This window comes from Propithecus coquereli, unplaced genomic scaffold (assembly GCF_000956105.1).
Source record: "Propithecus coquereli isolate 6110/MARCELLA unplaced genomic scaffold, Pcoq_1.0 Scaffold28, whole genome shotgun sequence".
Classification (NCBI taxonomy): domain Eukaryota; kingdom Metazoa; phylum Chordata; class Mammalia; order Primates; family Indriidae; genus Propithecus; species Propithecus coquereli.
In genome coordinates this window covers 9301577-9322382 of record NW_012148396.1, presented here as the reverse complement: position 1 = coordinate 9322382, position 20806 = coordinate 9301577, and the positions used below count along the sequence as shown (strand labels likewise).

The window sequence follows — 20806 nt, the reverse complement described above, 5'->3', positions numbered from 1 at the left end:
AAAAAAAAAAAAAAAAAAAATGTCAGGACCAGAAATGCCCTTTTAGAGAGCCATGACGAGGTTGTGACTGGCACTTCATAATGTTCTAGAATGTGAGGCATTTTCATTTGCAGTCATTTAAGCCCCACACAACCCGGGCGGGTGTCTGCCCCCATTCGGTCTGGTTTCCACTCCAGCAAGTGCAGACCCCTGGCTGCAGGACCCATCTGGGATCCTCCTGCCCATTGGTGGCTCTATGGTGGGTGCCCATTGCTCTGTCCAAAAGCCATGCCCACTGCAGCTGTCCTTCTGAAGACAATCAGCAGTGCCCGTTGGTACAGTGATGAGCCCGGGGGGGAACAGAACACCTGGGGTAGACACCCGCACTCTAAGCTGAGCCCTGCGTGGTCTCCTGTGTGTATGGCCACTGTATCTTCACTCTTGTGGCCTTGGCCGGAAGTTCCAAGTTTCAGCTGTTTCTCAGGCCAGAGGCATCCCTGTAGATGAGATGGGTCCTGCTGTGGTGTCCGTGGGGGCCCGTGTGTCAGCCCTCCTTGGGGGAGCCCTGCAGCTGCTCCAGCGCTCGTGTGACTCGGGTCTGCGGCCAGGACCTGTATGAGCGGAGCCTGCCCTTCTGTGTCACCAGGTCTAAAGGTGGAGATAACGCACTGTGGGCAGATGAAGAGGAAGTACCGCGTCTGCAACGTGACCCGCCGGCCCGCCAGCCACCAAACGTAAACCAGCTTGCTTTCGTACTCCTAGCGGCTCGAGCTCTCGCTATCAATCAGGTTTCCAAACACTGGAGCAATGATTCTTCTGGAAAGGATCATCTCATTCTATTTTTAAATGCCAAATCTATAACTTATATGGCTCAGTAGATTCCAAACTTCACCTAATAAAATAAACTCAAATAATGAAATTCCACCCATGTGGTGGGCGGGGAGGACAGGGACCCCTATCATGTTTCCTTCGTAAAGTTCACAGGTGAGAGAGGGGTCTTTTGTGTGTGTTGTCTGATCCTCGGTGCCGGGGGAGTGGTGCGAAGAGAGCTGAGCATTGATGGAGGCCACTGCCCCTTCCCCACCCCCTGGTTGATCTGCTAGGTGCTTCTGCCTTCTGCTGCGTGTTGTGTCAAGAACACAGTGTGGTATCCAGGTGCATGTGGTAATTAGACTGGCTGCAATAGTGCTGTGATGTCTTGTATACGTGTTCATTTTGGGGGCAAGTGATAGACTTGGTTCCCATGCGCCACCTGGGGTCTTCTGGGCACTTGGAGCCCTTGGCATATACATGACCTTCAGGGTCACTGTGGTCTGCTGGAAGATGCACAGGCCTGGCTTCCTGGATTTGTCTTCGTTTGTCGAGTCTTTTACGTATACTGTAGACGTGGTGGGTAATTTATGATTATTGTGTATTATATACGTGTAGGTATTTTTTATTTCCCACCTCCAGAGACAAAACAAGAATTTAGGGTCTCAGGAATATTCCATTTAATCCAAAAGATATGATTTGGTTTTCACTCCCAGTTAGGGCTTTGAATGTTTGCTCCCCATACATCACCCTGGAAATGCAGGTGCACCTAAGAGCAGCCCTGGGTGCAGTGTGTGGGCACTGGCGGTCTGTTCCCATGGTGCCCTGGCAAGTTCTTGGCCTGAGCTGCCTCTCTGCTCCCAGGTTCCCGCTGCAGCAGGAGAGCGGACAGACAGTAGAATGCACGGTGGCCCAGTACTTCAAGGACAGGCACAAGCTGGTTCTGCGCTACCCCCACCTCCCATGTTTACAAGTCGGACAGGAGCAGAAACACACCTACCTTCCCTTGGAGGCAAGTAGCCCTCTTCCTTTGCGCCTACAGGGCTGGGAGCCCTGGGGCCGTGGCCATGCTGCATGGAGAACAGCCACGCCCCGGTCAGGTCCAGTTGTCATCTCTGCTGCTGTAGGACCTTGGGTGCATTAGTGGACTTTGTCAAGCCTCAGTTTTGCCTTTAATAAAACGGGATTCATAGCTTTCTTGTAGGATTAGTATGAGGATGGATTGAGATTGTGTATAACATGCCCAGCAGGTCCCTGGCATGAGGAAATAAGTGCTCAGTAAACACACTGTTTCTTCGTTCACTTTTTGTCTAATTTCAAGACTGTTTGAAAAATCCTTGCCTTGGGAAAAGATCAAACACTGAAATCAGGCAATGCATTTAATTCCTTTGCTTCAGTGTTTCAGGTTCTCAGACCTTTTCTAATCGTTCTGGTAGAGCCCTGGCCCAGCAGGTTGACTCTGCACCTGCAGCCAGTTTCGTGCTCACCTGTTTCACACTCGCATCCATTGAGGACAGAGTCCAGAAACTGTTGTCGGGACTGCCCTGCCCTGCCCTGCCCACCTGGCAGGCTGGGCACGGAGGCTGTGGGATCTGTTTGTGGTACGTTGGGGTCACTTAGAGGGGATTTCTGTTGTGAACCGGAAGGCCATGGAACACCACCTCTGGCATTTGTGGGCGCTTCACAGCCCGTGGATGAGGAAGACCTGGTCCCAGGCATGCCAGGGCGGCAGCCCTCATGCTCTGCCTCAGAGCCTCCTGCCAGCCCTGGCCACTGCTTGTGCCCAGTGCGGTACTGACGCATGTCTGCATCTTCACAGGTCTGTAACATAGTGGCGGGACAGAGGTGTATTAAAAAATTAACGGACAATCAGACTTCAACCATGATCAGAGCGACTGCTAGGTCGGCGCCCGATCGGCAAGAAGAGATTAGCAAATTGGTGAGTGTCAGTCCCGGTGTGGGGACCCATGTGCTGGACAGACATGGCTGATAGACAGAGCAAAGACCCCCTCTGACTCTGCTGCTTTTTCCCGTTTTCCAGATGCGAAGTGCAAGTTTCAACACAGACCCATACGTGCGTGAATTTGGAATCATGGTCAAAGATGAGATGACAGATGTGACCGGGCGGGTCCTGCAGCCGCCCTCCATCCTCTACGGGGGCAGGGTATGTGCAGCCGCTGGCGGGCTTGTGGGAATCGGGTACATGTCTGAGCCATCACCCGCGGCGCGGACCGTGTTCAGGGTACGGGGATTCTTTCTACTCCAGGCCAAACCTAGGATGTCGTAGAGGAATGACTTTCCTTGGACATTTTTAAAGTTTTTCGGAATTATCCTTAATGTTTTCAAAAGTTAATTCTTATTATCCTGTCAAAGTTTAGAAAGCATCATTCTTCGTGTGATGGGCACTCTGCCGGTGTTGAATTACTTCCCAGAAGCCTGTACTGTTTTTCTATTCTTTAGCTTTTGCTTTGTGGGCATTTGTTAGCAAACATAGCAGTTGGGATTTTTCTGTGTTTTGTTTTTGTCAGTTTTACTTCTGGTTTTCATCAGCGCTTAACCAAAGGTGTCCGGACTGCCGAGCGTGGCAGTGCTCGAGAAACCTCTCCTCCCACTCCCTCCTGGCTAGGCCCTCGGGCACAGAGCTCTGCATGCTGGGCAGGTGGGCGAGGGCTGGGGTGACCACGCCAGGAGGGACGCCCGGGGTTCTCTGGGGGCCTTAGCATCAGCCTTTGCTCATCAGCCATGTCGGTGGAAGGATTCCACCTGACTCAACACCCTTCTTACCCAGTGAAGTTTGACTCTAGTCCTTGAGACCTGTAGCAAGCTTTTACTCTTTTTGTGGTTTTTTTCTTATTTTATAAGTTGTTTTTTAATTGTTTTAGAATATATAAAAGAATTCTGGGAAAAAAGTGTCTTTTTCCCAGCTCTTAGTTGCCCTCTGAGGAAGCAGTTGGTGTTATCTTTCTCCTTTGTAAAATCACCCAGGGATTATGCATGTATTTTTTCACCCTTTTTTGTTCAAATAATATTATTATATTAAATATACTTCTGTGCCTCGCTTCTCTCTTGCTTAATGTTTCCTTCTGGAGCTCACTGAGACCTTGCTGGTCCTTCCGTGTTGCTGTGAGATGCGAGTCCTGTTTTTGTGACTTGCTCAGCAGTCCTTAGCACGGGGTCTGTGTCCCTGTTGGTGGGCAGAGGTTGCTGCCCGGGTCTCTGTAGGAGGGTTCTGAGCAAGGCCCTTTGGCCCCTCTTCAGCTTGCATGTCCTCCCCTCAGGCCCCAGACACTGTGCAAACACAGCATCTGCCAACTCCCCTGCAACCCCAGGGGGAAGAGCGTGAGTTTCCCTCTCAGGAGTAAGCCAAGAGGTGCCCAGCACAGTGAGAGGCCTGTGGCCCCGTGGGTAGGTGGAGCTTCAAGTCCAGCCGTCTGTCACGGCCCTGCTCTGTCTGTCCTCTCAGCTTTCTGCCTCTTAGCAAAGACAGAGCTGTCTGGAAAACAAAATCGCTTGTGTAATCTAACCTTGCAAAAATCTTAGAATTGTAGAGATTAAGAGAGCTTGTGATGTTTCCAAAGGAGCTCAGTTTTCCAGATCCCTGAAACATTTTATTGGGAAGAAATATTACCTATCTCTTGCCCTACCTACCCCTAGTCCAGTGTTAGAGCAAGAAGTTAAATATCCTCTCAGCAAAGCCATGTGTGCAGCTGGAGTTCTCAGCCAGGGGTGGTTTTGCCCCCTGGGGCGCATCTGGCAGTGTCTGGAGACATTTTTCATCATCACAGCTCTGGGTAGGTGGGACAGACAGAGAGCCCACAGTGCAGTCCTGCGACCAGAATCACCCAGCCCTGGTGTCAGTAGCACTGAGGTCGAGAAGTACACTTGTAAGAAGGGCCCTTTTCTGTTGAAACCGTGTGTGTGTCTGCAGGCTGCAGCCCCAGGCTGTCCGTGGTGGGTGTGTCTTGTGTAGGAGGAGGCTGGTGGGAGCAGGCAGCAGTTATAAAAGCACAGCAAACAAAAGAATTCATTTCTACGATGCGTCTGATTTTTACAAGCTTTTATTTCTTTTGTAATAAGCTTTTATTTCTTTTTTTTTTTTTAAAAAAAGGCCTCTACAGAGTAAATGATAGCAACTCGGGCACAGCTGTGTCCTTCCTCCAGCAGGCCCATGGGCCTGGGGTTGCAGTGGCCCCTGTGCCCCCGCCCGGCCCTTCCTGACCCAGCCCTTCCTAACCTGGCCCTTCTCCTTGGGAATCATACGAAGGCCATTCAGACATTCCTCACGTGATGACGTTGGGGGCTGGTCCTTTCTAGTTGAGAGACGGCAAAACCAAGCAGATGCATGGCTTCGTATTTCCCTTTTCAAGTGGGAGCAGCTTCCGTTTCTCACATAGCAGCAGGCAGTGGCATGCCGAATGGACACAGCTGAGGCTTAGTCCTCGCCGGCCTCATGGGCCACTGGATGAAAACAAGGGAAAGCATTTTCTAGAAGAGAAAGCCTTCCTGTAGCATCGCAAGGTACTCCTGTTCTCCAGGCTACTCAAGGTTGAGTGGAGCTCAGGCCTCCCTGCCTTGCTGGCCTAGCCCCTACGCGCCCGCTTTGCTCGCTCGGCCAGCCTCCATCCAGCTCTCTGTCTACCCTCTGCCATCCACCCACCCACCTGCCCTGGTAACGTGTGCAGTGCAGGTCAAGATGGGGGATAACACAAAGGTGTAGTTCTTGCTCTTAAGAAGGAGCCATTGTTGGTCAGGGACCAACAGTGAGAGGGACCAAATCCAAGGTTAGAGAAATACGTTTCCCGTTTTTTTCTTACTCTGAACTTTTTACCATTTGCAGAATAAAGCCATTGCCACCCCTGTCCAGGGTGTCTGGGACATGAGGAACAAGCAGTTCCACACGGGCATTGAGATCAAGGTGTGGGCCATCGCGTGCTTCGCCCCGCAGCGCCAGTGCACGGAAGTCCATCTGAAGTAAGCCCACCCGTGTGGCCAGCTGCGGCACCAGCCTGGCCTGGGGGGGCTGGGGGGGCTGGGCACAGGCAACTGACCACGTGGAAGACTGGCCTTGGGGTGGGTGGGTTTCTGATGTCAGGCCCGGCAACGTTTCCCTGTCAAAGATCAGGCCAGGCAGGCAGGGCACGTGGATACCTGTGTCCCTCACCGTGGCCCCCGCAGGAAAGAGCACAGAGAAGCTGTGTGGACCACGCACAAAGCAAACCAGGGTCTGAGGGAGGAGCTGAAACGTAGAGGCAAGAGAGAAAATCAGGTTGAGTGAGGTACATTATTTTAAAAAACGCTTTAGCTTTGTATTTGTGTAAGTTAAGTGAGAAGGAGAGACTGAAGACAGGATGGGGAAGAGATGGTCGGATAGAGGATTGGTGGGGGCTGGGAGTATTGTCTTCTCTCCCTAGGCAAGGGGTGTAGTTAAAATAAGAGGAGAGACAGAGCTTTGGTGCACGCCCCTGCCACCTGCCCAGGTAGCTCGCATGGGGAGCCAGCCCCCCAGGAACCCGAGTGCCGTGGAGGGGGCTGTCTTCACCCAGACACTCGCATGCCTCCCTCAGCAGGGTCAGGGGCATGGGACTGGCCGGGACTGGCCGGGCCTGCCGCAGGGCAGGAATCACACAGCAGTGTGGCTCATGATTTTGTGCTAGATAAACTTCTAAGGGAACATAAAGCTTTTGCTTCCCACTTGCTGGGGGCAGCAGGGAGGACCCCAGGGCCTTTGAGGTGGAGCTGGTACTTGGCCATTCCAGCAAGGGCGGATTTTGAAGGCTGCTGCTTTCCCAGCTGACGTGTCGGGCTGCCTTGTCCATGCTGCTGGCAGAAGAGCTGGAAGCGCAGAGAGGGTTTGGGAAACAAAGTTGAAGTAGGTGAACACTGGGTCTCTCCCACCCTGTCTTCTGTCCTTGAGCCTTTCCTTCTGCTTTTAGCTAGAACTAAAAGTGCAGACGCACACACACGCACATTTCTTTACTGCTCCAGTGTATGGGAAATTGAACACTAACTGGCTGGGAGGAGTCACAGTGGCCTCACCCTTAGTGTAGAAAGTGTCATGATTTTTATTTTTCAGCTTAAAATAGAAGCCGTTGATCTGTCTCTGTGCCCCACCCCAAGCTTCACAAGGCCGGCCGCTGCTAGCTGCTGGTGTTACTCTAGCTGTGGGCTGTTTTGTTTTTGCTCATGATTATGTCATCCAAGTCCAAGCTGTGCCCAGTGGAACAACTGGGGAAAATTCCAGAGGGACAGCTAGCTAGAACCAACCTCCTGCCCTGATGATGCCTGGCCTTGTTCTGCGCCAGAACTCGAGTGAGGGGCAGCTCAGGCTGCTGGGCGGGCAGCAGCTGCTCCATGCCTTGCTTTACAAGGACAGCATCTTGTCACCGTGTGCAGGGAGTGTCACGGCCGATGAGGCAACACGAACCTGATTTGAAGTCTGCTGTTTTGTCGTGGCAGAGTAGCCACAGGTGACCTTCAGTAAACTTAATGTGTATATGTCGAGCATGTTGAAGCTTTTTCATGAGTTAGTGTGATTTAGGAGATGCAGCTTTGATTTCTGGCTTTATGTAGGAGTTAAGAACAACTTTGATACTGACCTCAATAAAAGTGCTTTTAGCTTTATGAAAATCGTGCCTTTTATTTAGGGCCTCAGGTTGGCCTGAATTCTCTGCCGTTTGCCGTGCGTTTTAGTGATGCCAGCCTCGTCCTGCAGGTCCTTCACCGAGCAGCTCCGGAAGATCTCGAGGGATGCCGGCATGCCCATCCAGGGCCAGCCGTGCTTCTGCAAGTACGCCCAGGGCGCGGACAGCGTGGAGCCCATGTTCCGGCACCTGAAGAACACGTATGCGGGCCTGCAGCTGGTGGTTGTCATCCTGCCCGGCAAAACCCCCGTGTACGGTAGGTGTCTCGGCCCTGCTGGCTGTAGGAGCCGTCGCGTCTCCATGGGTATCCATTGCAGCCCGCGGCCTTTTGTGTTTCTGCCGCGCTGAGGAAATGCTTGGTTTGGGTGCATTCGCGAGCCTGAGAAAGAAGAGGTGGTGTCTGGTCATTGCCAAGCCTGTGTTCAGGGCCTCCCTCATTGTCTGGTCCGGGGCCATAGTGACAGGACCCTCAGGCACAGAGCCCAGGGCTGTGTAGGCATCTTGTCTACCACACCACATAAGAGTCACTGGTCCAAGTCTCTTATGCCAAAGGGCAGTTCACATTTATCCAGCTTAAATGTCCTGCACCCACCCCAGAGAGTACAGAGATAAGTCAGACCCAGCCTCTTTGTTCAGGAAGCTCCCAGGGTAGGAGGGAGAGACGTGCAGACAGGTGATGCTGACACGGTGAGGTGAAAGCTCTTTTAAGTCTGCCGAAAGCACGGGAGGAACCCAGAGGTGTTGGTGGAGGGGTACTGGAACTGGAACCTGTGATGTTGGGGGCCGTGGGGCAGAGGGAAGTATCTAGGACATGGTGGTGTTGCCCACATGATCTCCTATCTAACCAGTGACAGATTACAGACACGTAGAGGCCACACTTCTCCCCTCCCAAGTTCAACATCCATAAAAAGAAGGAAAGAGAAAACCATTGGCTTTTGCATCCTGCCAGTGTTGTGCTAGGAGTCACTGTTTCCACAGAGCTTCCCAGTGAGCAGTTGACCAGTTGCTTCACGAAAGACTCCAGGAATAGAGGGGGTGGCACACACAGCTCTTTGATGTTGGGTTTGCATTTGCCAGGGATTTTGAGGATGCCAATGTTTTTATTTTTAACTACTGGAGCGTTTCCTTGTAGCCACGGGTTCTGAGCTAGGAGGTGTCATTCCTGCTCAGGAATGCCGAGTCCTCTGCTCTGGCTGGGCTCTGCCCATCCCTGCTGGGGCCCTGGGTATGTTGCTTAAATGGTCTTGTTCATTAATTAGAGGAGTGAGATCCACTTGCCCAGTGTCCCCTCCTGAGTGAGGCGTGGCAGTGCAGAGGCAGGACTCCAGGCAGCTTGGCCAGGGACCCCCTCCAGGGCTGATCGCAGCTAGAGGAGGGGTGGAAGAAGCCCAAGGTGGCAGCTGTGGTTGTACATCGGCGTGCATTTCAGGTGGGCAGCGGGGGCCTGGTGACAGCTGCCACTCGGGGTCAGCTAAGGGTGGGGTGCTAGCAAAAGCCATTACATGTGTGCCTTTCCTGTCCCACAGCCGAGGTGAAGCGTGTGGGAGACACAGTGCTGGGGATGGCCACACAGTGTGTGCAGATGAAGAACGTGCAGAGGACCACGCCGCAGACCCTGTCCAACCTCTGCTTGAAGATCAACGTCAAGCTGGGAGGTGTCAACAACATCCTGCTGCCCCAGGGCAGGTAAGGCCAGCCCTTCCACTGCGATTCCAGGTGGGAGGGGGCGCGGTGCGCAGGGAGCAGGGCCCCTTCACCAGGACCAAGCACTGTCCTGGACGCAGCAGGGCACAGAAGTCAGGTGCAGCCTGGCTGCCCACGGGGACCAGGGCTTCTGCTTGTGGTTGAGTCCATGGCCAGGTGTCCAGACAGGGATGAGGGCCCTGACGGGACAAGAGGAGAAGAGTCTCCTCCCCCATTCCAGGGCCAGTGGTCCCAGGACAGGAGTTGTGGGGCTGCGCCTCGAACACAAGTGAGCAAGGGGCCCACCCACTGGACAGAACTTGGGCTTCCCTGTCTCACCTCGTGGACCCTCGGGGCAGCAGCTGCTGCACAGACCAGGGCATCCCCTACGCGTCACAAGCAAGGCTGGTTGTAGATGCTGCTTCATGCTGGGACTTCGCGTTTTCGACTGAAAAGCTCCTCATAGGAGCACGCTGGTGGCAGGTCCCAGACCAGGGCAGGAAGGGTGGCGGAGCGCCTCAGAGGGCTGAGGCCAATGGGGGTGATGGGGCTGGACCTTCCTCAGACACCCCCTGGGGCTAGTGTGTGGCACCCCCTTGTTCAAGGGCAGGGCCAAGGCTAGCTTTTGCCCCTCCTCCAAGAGTACCACCCTCTGATGCAGGCAAACAGAGAGGTCTTCAGAATGACAGATGTTTTCAAAGATGCCAGCAACTGTCTTCACTTGTGGATGACAGCAGTAAAAACAAAGGCTCTGAGGACTGGGCAGCGAGTCAGACGTGGGTGCAGGAGGGGTAGTACAGTGGGCAGCCAGTGCTTTGCTTATCTAAGGAGCTCCTTGAGCAACGATGGAGCCGTGAGCTCATAAACCCTGCGTCAGTAAGGAGTGTACCAGATGCTATGACTCTCATACCATCGTAGCGTTGCAAATCCCAAGTCAAACTGTCATGAGCTGGGTACCTTCTGTGCTAGGAAAATGGCCACTAGTGAGCAGCACCTGTGTGCATAGAACTCCAGCCACCCTCAGCTACCTTAGTGTCCTTGTGCTGCACCAGCACCGCCCGCCAGGCTTGCCCCACAGTGTCTGACTCCCAAGGATTTACACTCCTGACAAGTTGCCGTGCACTGCTGGTACGCTGGACCGGGGGACCACACTTTGAGAACCACCGAGTTATACTGTTAATTCAGCTGGGAAGACTCTATTGAATTTATGATAACATGGAAAAGATTTAGAGTCAGACAGGTTTGAACTTGGGTACCGGGTACTGGCTCTGTGATGAGGTATAATTTCACTCACACGAGCTCACGGGGATAAACGAGGGTTTACCAGGAGCTGGCTGGCAGCTGGAAGTGCTGTTCTGTCAGTCACCAGGCTCTGTGTGTACTGTGTGCAAGGAGCTTGGGCCACAGGCTGTGAGCACAGAGACCTAAGTCCTCTGGTGGAGGGACCCCATCGAGATGTTCATAGATGTGATACATGACACAAAACTTCACGGGTGCACAGCCACAATGTAGGGGAGGGGACAAGCTCAGCAGGGTGAGGGTCTCCTGAGAAGGTGGCACGTGTGCACAGTGCAGGTTCCTAGGGAGCAAGCATGTAGACAGATGCCTGTGGGAAGAGACCCCCAGGCAGAGGGCACAGTCGTGCAAGGCCCTGCAGTGGCAGCTGCTGGAGTGTGGGGCAGAAGGAGAAGCCAAGGGGAAGAGGTCAGCAGATCAGCCCCGTGTGGCCAGGTCTGAGGCCTGACTGTTGGTCTGGGTGATGTGGAAGTCATTGGTGACCTTGTTGCCGTGGCAGCGTGAAGTATGCCCAGAAGGGGTCTGGGCCCCGCAGGGGGCAGTAGTGGGTTCTGTTGACAGCAGGAGCTTTGCCTTAAGGAAGGCTTGGGGGTGGGGGGAGGCACAGGCAGGGAGTGAGTCACACCTGTGCCTGGGGACGCGGGTGGGGAGGGTGGGGAGAGCCTCCAGTCTGACTGCTTTCAGAGGGGATGGTGGCTCGTACGACTGAGACGCATGCAGTCCAGGGGCTCACCTTCTCTCGGCTGTTGACCTCCACACAGTAGCAGTGGTGACAGTGATGATGCAGGAAGTACCCAGGGGCCTGCAAAGTGCCGTGCCAGGGAAGGGAGTAGCAAGCCGCTGCCCAAGGTGTGTGGGGCACCCCCAGCGGGAGCCCCCAGGTGTGATTGGAGCCATGCTGGGGATTATAGCTTTTGTGGAAACTGACTTGTGGATTGCACGCATAAAGCGAACACAAATCCCTCTTCCCCTTCTGCCTCCACTCTGCCGGGGTGCGTAGTGGGATGGTGCTTGCACCCAGAGCAGGGTAAATGCATCCCCAGAGCTGCTGGCCAGTGGAAATCCCACCAAGGGCACTTCCCAGGACCCCTGGGCGGCCCTCCTGGCAGCCCAGGCAGCTGCAGAGTGATGGCACCTTGAGTGGAGGGACTCAGAGCTCGGCTTTTGTTGTTGTGGCATCTGACTTAGGCCCTTACATAGAAATGCTGTTAGGTGAGTCTTGCTTCCAGAAACAGGCACGTTTGATAGTTGATTTCTTCTGTGAAGGTGATCAGAAGTGCAGACATCCTTCCTGACCCTAACGCAGTTGGGATATGGGTGCAGCGCCGTCTCCACAGCTGCTGCGTGGCATGGGTAGTCCCCATTGGGAGCCTGGGGCATCACTCGTGGCAGCTCCCCTCCCTAGTCCCCTGCAGGTTCTGGCCACAGGCTCTGAGACACCTGTAGGTGCGAGTGCCCAACTTCACGGTGCCCCTACAACTTGCTCTTCTTGCCCACCTGCTGGCAGGTCCCTAGCTTTTCAGGGTACACAGGTTGCCTCGGGAGCAGAAGGTACCATGAAGGAACAAAGGGCACCTCGAAGGGACACAGCAGGGGTCACAGGCCGGGACACGGCACTGAGCAGGAACACCGAGGGGTGAGGAGAGGTGCGGCCCCATTGCCAGGGCCCCGGGCAGGGATTTCGCACACACCTGGGGCAGCATCTGGAAGGCTGGAAGAGGCTCTCAAGTCCCTGTGTGCTGAGGTCCTGAGCCAGCCCTAGAACACGATCGTCTCCTCGGCTGGTCTTGGTGTTCAGAGAAACCAAACTCTCGGCCCATTCAGTCGCAGAGAGTCCTCTTCCTGGCTGTCTTTGTCTCTTTCCGGAAGCGGCAGTATCTCCCAGTTCCTGGCAATAACTCTAGTCCTTCATGCAGAAGAACCAAATTTCTTTAGGCACCAAAGGGTAGAAGTGGGACTGGCCAGTCGCTAAAAATTACAGGAAGATGGCAGGTGTTAACTCCATGCGGACACCCTGCCCATGACCACGTTCCCCAGCCCAGGGCAGGGGGAAGACTCGGCGCCCATGAGGGGTAGGGGCTGGGAGGTGGGAAGAACAAGCGAGTTAACCGCGAGTGTGTGTGGGGGGGTGCAGGCCCTGGGGTAGCACTTGGCGCATATTCCGCCCTCACAAGCACTCCCAGAGGGAGGTGCTGTCGTCGTCTCCATTTCTCAGAAGAGAAAGTGAGGTGCAGGGAGAGCTGTGGAACACACAGCGGCGGAGGCCCCCGATTGTGGGTGACGCCTTCTCAGGAAGTGGCACTAGGACACTCAGCAGGTAAAGGCTCTCAGCAGAGGTGGTTTTGCCCTCAGGGAATGTGTGGCAATGTCTAGAGACATTTTGGGGTGTCAGGACTTGGGGGATGCTGCAGGCACTAGTGGATAGAGGCCAAAGATGCCATTGAAGACTTTTCCCTCAACAAAGAATGACCCGGCCCCCGACATGCCACGGCTGAGAAACCAGGAGTATTGTCAGCGTAGCTGCCATCCGGAGGTCCAGTAACAGACCATGGGGCTTTTGGGGGTAATTTTTCACTTTGGAAATATTCAAGTGTTTACAAAGGTAGAACGTCTGGGACAGTGAACCCTCATGGGCCTGAACCCCAGCCTTGGCAGACTTCAGCCTTGGCCGTCTGGTCTGGGTTATACTCCACCCAGGCCCCCCCAAACCTGCAATATGCTGAAGCAGATTTCAGACCCTGTATCATTTAGTCTGTGAGACTTTCTGTAGTACTGTCAAAAGGTAAGCATTCTTTTTTCTTTCTTTTTATCTTTCTTCTGGAGACAGGGTCTTGCACTGTCACCAGGCTGGAGTGCAGTGGCTCGCTGCGGCCTCAAACTCATGGCCTCCAGCGATCATCCCACCTCAGCCTCCCAAAATGCTAGGCTCTCGGGCATGAGCGTCATGCCCAGTGTAGGATTCTTTTCAAAAATATAACCACAATACACTTACCACCTCCAAAAGGTGACGATGGCACCTAATGTCATCAGAGGTCCAGGTTTTCGCCCTTCTTGGCCTCTGACCGTGCTTCTCCCTGCAGGCCTCCAGTGTTCCAGCAGCCAGTCATCTTCCTGGGAGCAGACGTCACTCACCCACCTGCTGGGGACGGCAAGAAGCCTTCCATCGCTGCTGTGAGTGCCCGCACTTTCTCCAGGGTCCTCTGTGGGTGACGTACTGCTCTGTGCTGGACCCACAGCCCTCCTGAGGTCCCGCTGCAGCAATAGGGCTGGGGGTTCCTTCCTAAAAGGCATGAAGCTTGCTAAAGTGCAGCTGGGAAAGTCAGGGTCTACTGCAGGACACTAGATATGGCGTCAAATAAGTCCTAGGAAGCAGCGAGAGTTGGTACGTGAGCACTGTCCCAAAGTATGGCACCAGACCCCACCAAATCAGCCAGCATGGACAGCCTGCTGGGAGGGGCTCATCTCACCTGCATGCACGTGACACCTGATGGCTTCTTGGCCTGTGGGGCAGATTCTGGGCCTCATTCTAATATTTTGGGTTTTGTTACAATATATTAAATATAACATAAACAGTAAAGTTAAAAGTCCACCCTTCTTTCTCCACCCTGTTTCCAGTTTCCTAAAGGCAACTGTTGTTATTAAGTCTTTTTATTTTTATTTTTTATTTTTCTGAAACAAGGTCTTACTCTGTCACCTAGGCTGGAGTGCAGTGGTGTGATCATAGCTCATGGCAGCCTCTAACTCCTGGGCTCAAGTGATCCTCCCACGTCACCATTCTGAGTAGCTGAGACTATAGGCATGTGCCACCATTCCTGGCTAATTTTTTTTTATATAAATTTTTTGTACAGATGGAGTCTTGCTGTGTTGCCCAGGCTGGTCTTGCACTCCTGGCCTCAAGGGATCCTCCCTTCTGGGTCTTGCAAAGGGCTGGCATTACAGGCGTGAGCCACCACATCCAACCAAACCATCTTTTTTTTTCCCCAGGGTATTACAGGAGTACAAATGTTTTTGGTTACATGGATCACTTTTGTAATGCTTGAGTCAGAGTTAAAAGTGTGCCCATCACCCAGATAGTGTTCGTTGTACCTGTTAGGTGTTACGTAGGTTTTCACCTATCCCCTCCTTCCCCCTCCCCAGGCAATCTTTTTAAAAGCGTGTGAGCTGGCTTCAAGTGTAGTGCTGTCCCCGGTTTTACTTTTGTGAGCGTCATCAGGTGGGAGTGGGGCCACCGCCTGGACTCAGGGTGGTAGTGGCAAAGCACGTGGCGCTTTGCACCCAGTCCTCTGTTCACTTAGTGGAAAGACGCAGGGTGATTGTTCTCTAGAGGGGGCAGTATAATTGTTATCGTGGCCTTTAGTTTAAAAGGACAGAACCAAACCACGCATGCTTAATAGTCTGGTTTTTAAACTTTGGAATGCAGAGAGCAAAGGATGTTAACTCAAAGTTGTCTCCAACTGGAGACGGCGGTGTTGTGTGGTGACGGAGCCACGTGGCGGGAAGGAAGCATCGGGCTTTTATTCCAGTGATCAGTCTGAACCACCCAGGACCTGTCCCCACGAGTGCCTTCTTGGATGCTTGTAGATCCCCCTGGCCTCCCGGCCAGAAGCGCCTCCGAGAGAAGCCTGGGCAGAAACTGGAACCCAAAGCCCCTGCTTGTGGGGGCCTGTCCGGCTAGTGACAGCCTTGGGTGTGGGGACCCCCAGCTCCCTACACTATGCGTGAAAACACTGACTGTGGGCTCAGCCCTGAACCTCAGATAGGCTTGAGCCATGTTTTCTCCGTTTCACTTGGGTAATTGAGCTTAACATTTCTGAACTTTCTTTTGTGTAAAATGAGGAAGTGGATATTGACCTCTTATCATGAAATGATGTAGTTAAGCCGCTGGCGTAGTGCCTGGCACATAGTAGATGCTCAGAAACTGTTAACGTTATTCTTTGATTAGTCCGGAGGGAATATGGGACCAGATAATCTATCTGGGGCATGTGGGAGCCAGATGAGCTGCTCTGGGTGGAGGAAAACCAACACAGGGCAGGTGCTTTGGTGTTACTCAGAGGCCACACTTCCTCCAGTAAATTAGTGTCACATAAAGTAATTCCTGTCTGTTGGCCCAACAGTTGCAGTCCTACCACTTCCTGTGCGTATCGCATCTCTCATCTCACTGAACGTCTTCCAGGCCTTTCCTCTTTCGGTCAGCGAAGACCAGCGCCTAGGGCTCCCGGGCGGAGCTGCACGCTGGGGTGCAGCTGAGGGCACAGGGTCCAAGCAGCCTGCCAGGTCCTCCAGTGGGGGTGGCCAGCGGCTCACAGGGCTGGCACCTTCGTCCTGTTCCTGCCTCACCTCACCGGGTCCCTGGTGGCTTTTGTTTTTCTGCACAAACATTGTGTAGCATCAACCCGTATCTCTACTTTTAAAGGCTTAGCCTGGTTTATTCGAGTTTTCAGGAACAGAGATATTTGTGTGTTTTTCCCCCATCATTCCCCACATTTCTTGATCACTAGGTGCAAATTTCTGTTTATGTTAATGTTTTTCTGTTTATCCCAACTCGAAACATTTCAGAGTCTATTTATTTATCTCTCAGTTTGAGAGAAAAATTTTATAGCCCAAAGCAGGACCAAGGACATGGAACATGTGACAGAATTAAGTTGGGGGGAAGTTCCTTAAGTTCTATAAGAATTTCCAAAGAAGGCAGATTGCCAAGAAATCGTTTCTATTTTTCAGTGACACAAAAGGAGGTTTTTCCCCTCAGTGTTTCTCAAAATTTGGGGCATTCACCTTCCCCAGCCAGGAGGTGGAGAGGCACAGGGAGGGTCTGGCCAGGCCTCACGGCCCAGTCCCCTAATAAAGGGACTCCAGTCCACTCTCTTTGTTCTCCCTAGTTGGCACCTTCAGGCAACTATATGCAAGGTCAGCTTGCCTCTGGGCTGCTCTGCCGTTGCTAGGGACCAAAATTCTGGGCACCGTGTGTGGATGTGCAAATGGCTTCTTTGGAAGAGGAATGTACCTTGAAAACACTAGGGACACTGTCACTAGTTGCTTTCTTTGGACTGATTAATTCAACCACATCTGATCACAAGCAGAGTAAGTTCTGAATAATCTTCTGTTTTTTATTACACACCTTGGGGCAAACTTATATGCCTTAAAACATATTTATAAACACTCCTGCCAGACACTCACAGAGAGCGGAAAGGTGAGCGCATAGCCGGCTGTGGCACCTGTGCCGTGAGTCCAGGGTGGAGGTGCTCGTGTCCATCCCTGGGCCCCACTGCAGCACATGCCCGGAATGGGGAGCTTTCAGGAGCTCTTGACCACGCTCTTCTCTTGTCCCGCAGGTGGTGGGCAGCATGGACGCCCACCCCAACCGCTACTGCGCCACCGTGCGTGTGCAGCAGCACCGGCAGGAGATTATCCAGGACCTGGCCGCCATGGTCCGTGAGCTCCTCATCCAGTTCTACAAGTCAACGCGCTTCAAGCCGACCCGCATCATCTTCTACCGCGACGGAGTCTCCGAGGGCCAGTTCCAGCAGGTCGGCGCCTCTTTGAGTCCCCTCTCCCCTGCTTTTCCAGTATTTTTAATTCCCACCGTGCACAGAACCTCTTCCCTGGTTGACCAGTGAAACAAATGATGCAATTTACTTTCTGCCCCACAGTTGATCTGGTCACGATGTGGAAGGCGGGTCAGGAGGAGACGGGAGATGGGTTGTCTGGACACTGGCATGAGTCGGGCCCACCATGCTGAGGCAGGACAGAGGAAGAAGTGGAGAGAGGGGTGTGTGTTTGGGGACCAAGAGGCGAGGGAGAGGGCTCTGCATCTGGCCGAGGGCCCACATGCAGCGGTTGTCCAGGCGCTCTCCAAGAGTCCAGGCTTTGCCTCGTAGGCAGCTGAGAGCTGTATAGGGAGAGCATCCTTGAGGGATAGGCCCCCCCGTCATGCCGGGGGACACCTGTCTGCAGTGTGAGGTGCGGGCTGGAGGGTTCGTGCAGGGCGGCAGGATGAGGGTTGTTGCATGGGGCCAGCAGGGTGTGGCCACCGTTGGATGTGGAGAGAGTGGCAGGCCACACGTGGATTGCTGCCATGTCTGGGAGGGCAGGGGAGTCATCACAGATATGGGGCGAGTGAGGAGGGAGGGGATTTCTTTGTTCTCTTTGGTTTAAAGCACCTGTACCACCTCCAGGTCACGGTGACCTCTGTGGGCAGTCATAAATCCATCCTGGCCTGGAACTTGGGCCATTGGTGCCCAGAATGCCCTCCCCAGCGGCCAGGGCTGCCTCCTCCTCTGCCTTGCTCCACTTCCCCACCAGGTGCCCCCAGGAGGCATTAGCAAGGAGGGTAGAAGTAACCCACAGGCCACACCTGGTGAGGGTATATCCCAGGTGTTTGAGAACCTGCTTGCCCTGACCACCAGGCTGGATAGCCCATGCCAAGGCACACGCAAATTGGCCTTCCTAGGCCAGAGGGAAGCAGTGGCTGGGACTTCTGAGGCCCACGGTCTCCTGGAAGAACAGAATGGACGCTCCCTGAGCAGCTGGCGTTTCCTGGCCAGAGCCTGTGTTTCTGGGGCAACTACTGTGCTGCACCTTCTTGGTCCAGCTTCCCGGCTGCCTCTTCACAGAACCTTCTGGGCTCCCTCCAGCAGGAAATGTTCTTGCTGGCCCTCTCACCCTGCACCACAGGCCTCCCCGTAAGAGGGGAGGTTTCTGCCTTTCTCTGTTCTCACCACCTGAGAACACACACACTCAGTGGGAATCATAACTGGGTTTTCTGAACCCAGAACCCAAGACGTATTTTCGAGACATTGAAACCCAGCATTTAATTAGGCCCATTGCTAACATAAAACGTAATCTGTAAACATGTTCTTTCTCCCCTCCTTTCCCTTAGGTTCTCCACCACGAGTTACTGGCCATCCGTGAGGCCTGTATCAAGCTAGAGAAGGACTACCAGCCAGGGATCACGTTCATCGTGGTGCAGAAGAGGCACCACACGCGGCTCTTCTGTACCGACAAGAACGAGCGGGTGAGTTTCCCGTGACTCACGCACGGTGCGCGTTCCTGCTGGACACGGTTGTTTCAGAGTCCGGGGGCCCCTCTCCCCTCAGCCCTGCACCCTGAGCCACACTCGCGAACCTGCTGGCTACTCGGTGCCGTGTCCCAGGTTCTTGGGAGACTCTGTCCTCCAAGGGTCTTCATGGGGACCCAGAGAAGGGCTCTCCTCGGTTTGGTGAGAATTCTTAATTGGTAAGTCCTGTAGGTCTGGGACAGGTCCAGGTAAGATGTCATTTATCTAATAAATTACCCAAAGAGGTGGCTCTGAGAAAGAATGAGTTAGGAAGCATGGCAGGAGACTCTGTAGCCCCAAAGATGGGCAGAGCAGAGCGAGCTGGGACCCCAGGGGCTCAGCCTGGCTAGCGAGAAGGTGGTGCTGAGAGTTCGTTCCGCAGAGTGGAGAGGAGGCAAGAGATGACAGTTGTTGAAGCCCTAGGTTCCTCTCACAGGTGCTCTGGGAGGAGCAGGATCATGGGAAGGGGCACGGTGTGTAGACAGGACAGCTGAGAATTCTCCACAGCTGAAGAAAGACAGGAGTCCTCGGATTAAAAGTGTCTTCCATGTTCCTGACAGGATAAGCAAAAATAAATCCACACCTAGATACACTGTCCTAAGCTGCACAACATCAAGGTAGCCACCTAAGAAAAGAGGCCCTGCCCAGAAAGAAGAGACCTTACATTCACCACTTGCAGCCCCGGAACTGGACACAGAAGGACCAGAAGTCACGGGGTTGATGTCCACTCAGCACCAAGGGAGAGTGACCGGCAGCGCCAGAGCACGAGGAGTGCTGCCTGTGTGAGTGGAAGGCAAACAGAAGTCAAGTGTTGTCATGAGAAAAGGGGATACTTTGTCACTATAAAAGGAGTGATTCACCAAGAAGATACAGCAACTAGGAACTTGAATGTACCTAACACCATCACCTAAAGTTATATAGGGAAATAAAAATAAAGCAAAAACTAACAGAATTTTAAGGAGAAATTCACAAACCCACCATCCAAAAGGGATATTTCAACATACCTCTGTTAGAAACAGAAACAGGCAAACATGAATAAAGACTGAAAATTGGAAGGGCGACATGAACAAGCCAGATCTAATAGTTAGAATCCTGCCTATAGCTGGGTGCAGTGGCTTTCACCTGTAGTCTCAGCTACTCGGAGGCTAAAATGGAAGAATCGCTAGAGGCCAGGAGCTCAACACCAGCCTGAGCAACATAGTAACACCCTGTCTCTAAAAAAAAAAAAAATTTTTTTAAGTTAGTCAGGTGTGCCTGTAGTCCCAGCTACTTGGGAGGGTGAGACGGGAGGATTGCTTGAGCCCAGGAGTTTGAGGTTGCAGTGAGCTGTGATGGTATAATTGTGCCACTGCTCTCCAGCCTGGGTGACAGAGCAAGACCCTGTCTCTTCGGAAAAAGGTGAGGCTCAGGCTCAGGCTCAGGCACATTCAAGGTTCGGCTTCACCCATAATCCAGTGCCATGGCCGAGGAAGGCCGTGCTGCTCGGGGTGTAATGGGTGTCAGTGCTGCTTCACAAGAGGTGCTAAAGGCTGTCCTCATCACAGTGGCCTTGCACGTAGAATTCGTGAAGCTGCTAATGCCTTGGGCACACACCAAGCCCATCTCTGTTGGCTTGCATCTGACTGATGAGCATGTGTATATCACATCAGTGGAGGCCCTTTGTGGTGAACACCATATCAATGTAATTAAGGTTAATGACAACCAGAAACCAGGGGAGGGGCATAGTCCTGTGTAAAACTGACAGAGGGAAAAACCCATAGAGTAGTTGGTTGCAGCTGTGTAGTGATTAAGGACTGGCAAAAATTCTCAGCCCAAGGATGTCATTGAAGAGTACTTCAAATGCAAGAAATGAACAGATAAAACTTTGGCTCACATTTAAAACAAAACAACAAAAAAAAGAATGCTGCCTACAGACAGCTGAGCTCACGGGGAAGGATTCTAACAGTTGGCCTCTTACCAGGACAAAGGAAGTCAGAGATTTTCAGATTTAAGTCTTTTATAAACCATATTTTTTGGTCGTTATGCAATTAAATTTTAAATCAGTAAAAACAAAGTTTAAGAATGCTTGAAATTTGCTCCTGATAGCTCCTCCGCCTTGCACGCTGGTGTGTTTGTGCTTAGAGGGGCCCAACCCCCAGTTTGGCTTTAGATTTGTATGCCAGTCACAATTTTCATCTTGACCTCAAATAAAAATAGCACCCACAGAGGTATCAATTTACCAGACTTCAAACTTTTATAAGGCCATAGTAATCAAAACAGCTTGGTACTGGCACAAAAATAGAACCATTGACCAGTGGAACAGAACTGAGAACCCAGATATAAAACCATCCTCATATAGCCACCT

The 20806-nt window shown here is 52.9% G+C and overlaps 1 protein-coding gene across 1 annotated transcript in view; it reads left to right on the top strand.

Moving 5' to 3' along the window:
• Nucleotides 1–20806, top strand: part of AGO2 (argonaute RISC catalytic component 2) — a 53285-nt gene that overhangs the window by 26897 nt on the left and 5582 nt on the right. The window contains exons 6-15 of the mRNA XM_012648153.1: nucleotides 626–713; nucleotides 1654–1801; nucleotides 2609–2728; nucleotides 2831–2953; nucleotides 5627–5760; nucleotides 7502–7686; nucleotides 8957–9116; nucleotides 13490–13580; nucleotides 16739–16933; nucleotides 18286–18420. Coding sequence (XP_012503607.1) covers nucleotides 626–713; nucleotides 1654–1801; nucleotides 2609–2728; nucleotides 2831–2953; nucleotides 5627–5760; nucleotides 7502–7686; nucleotides 8957–9116; nucleotides 13490–13580; nucleotides 16739–16933; nucleotides 18286–18420 — 1379 coding nt within the window. The remainder of the gene's footprint in view (nucleotides 1–625; nucleotides 714–1653; nucleotides 1802–2608; nucleotides 2729–2830; nucleotides 2954–5626; nucleotides 5761–7501; nucleotides 7687–8956; nucleotides 9117–13489; nucleotides 13581–16738; nucleotides 16934–18285; nucleotides 18421–20806) is intronic.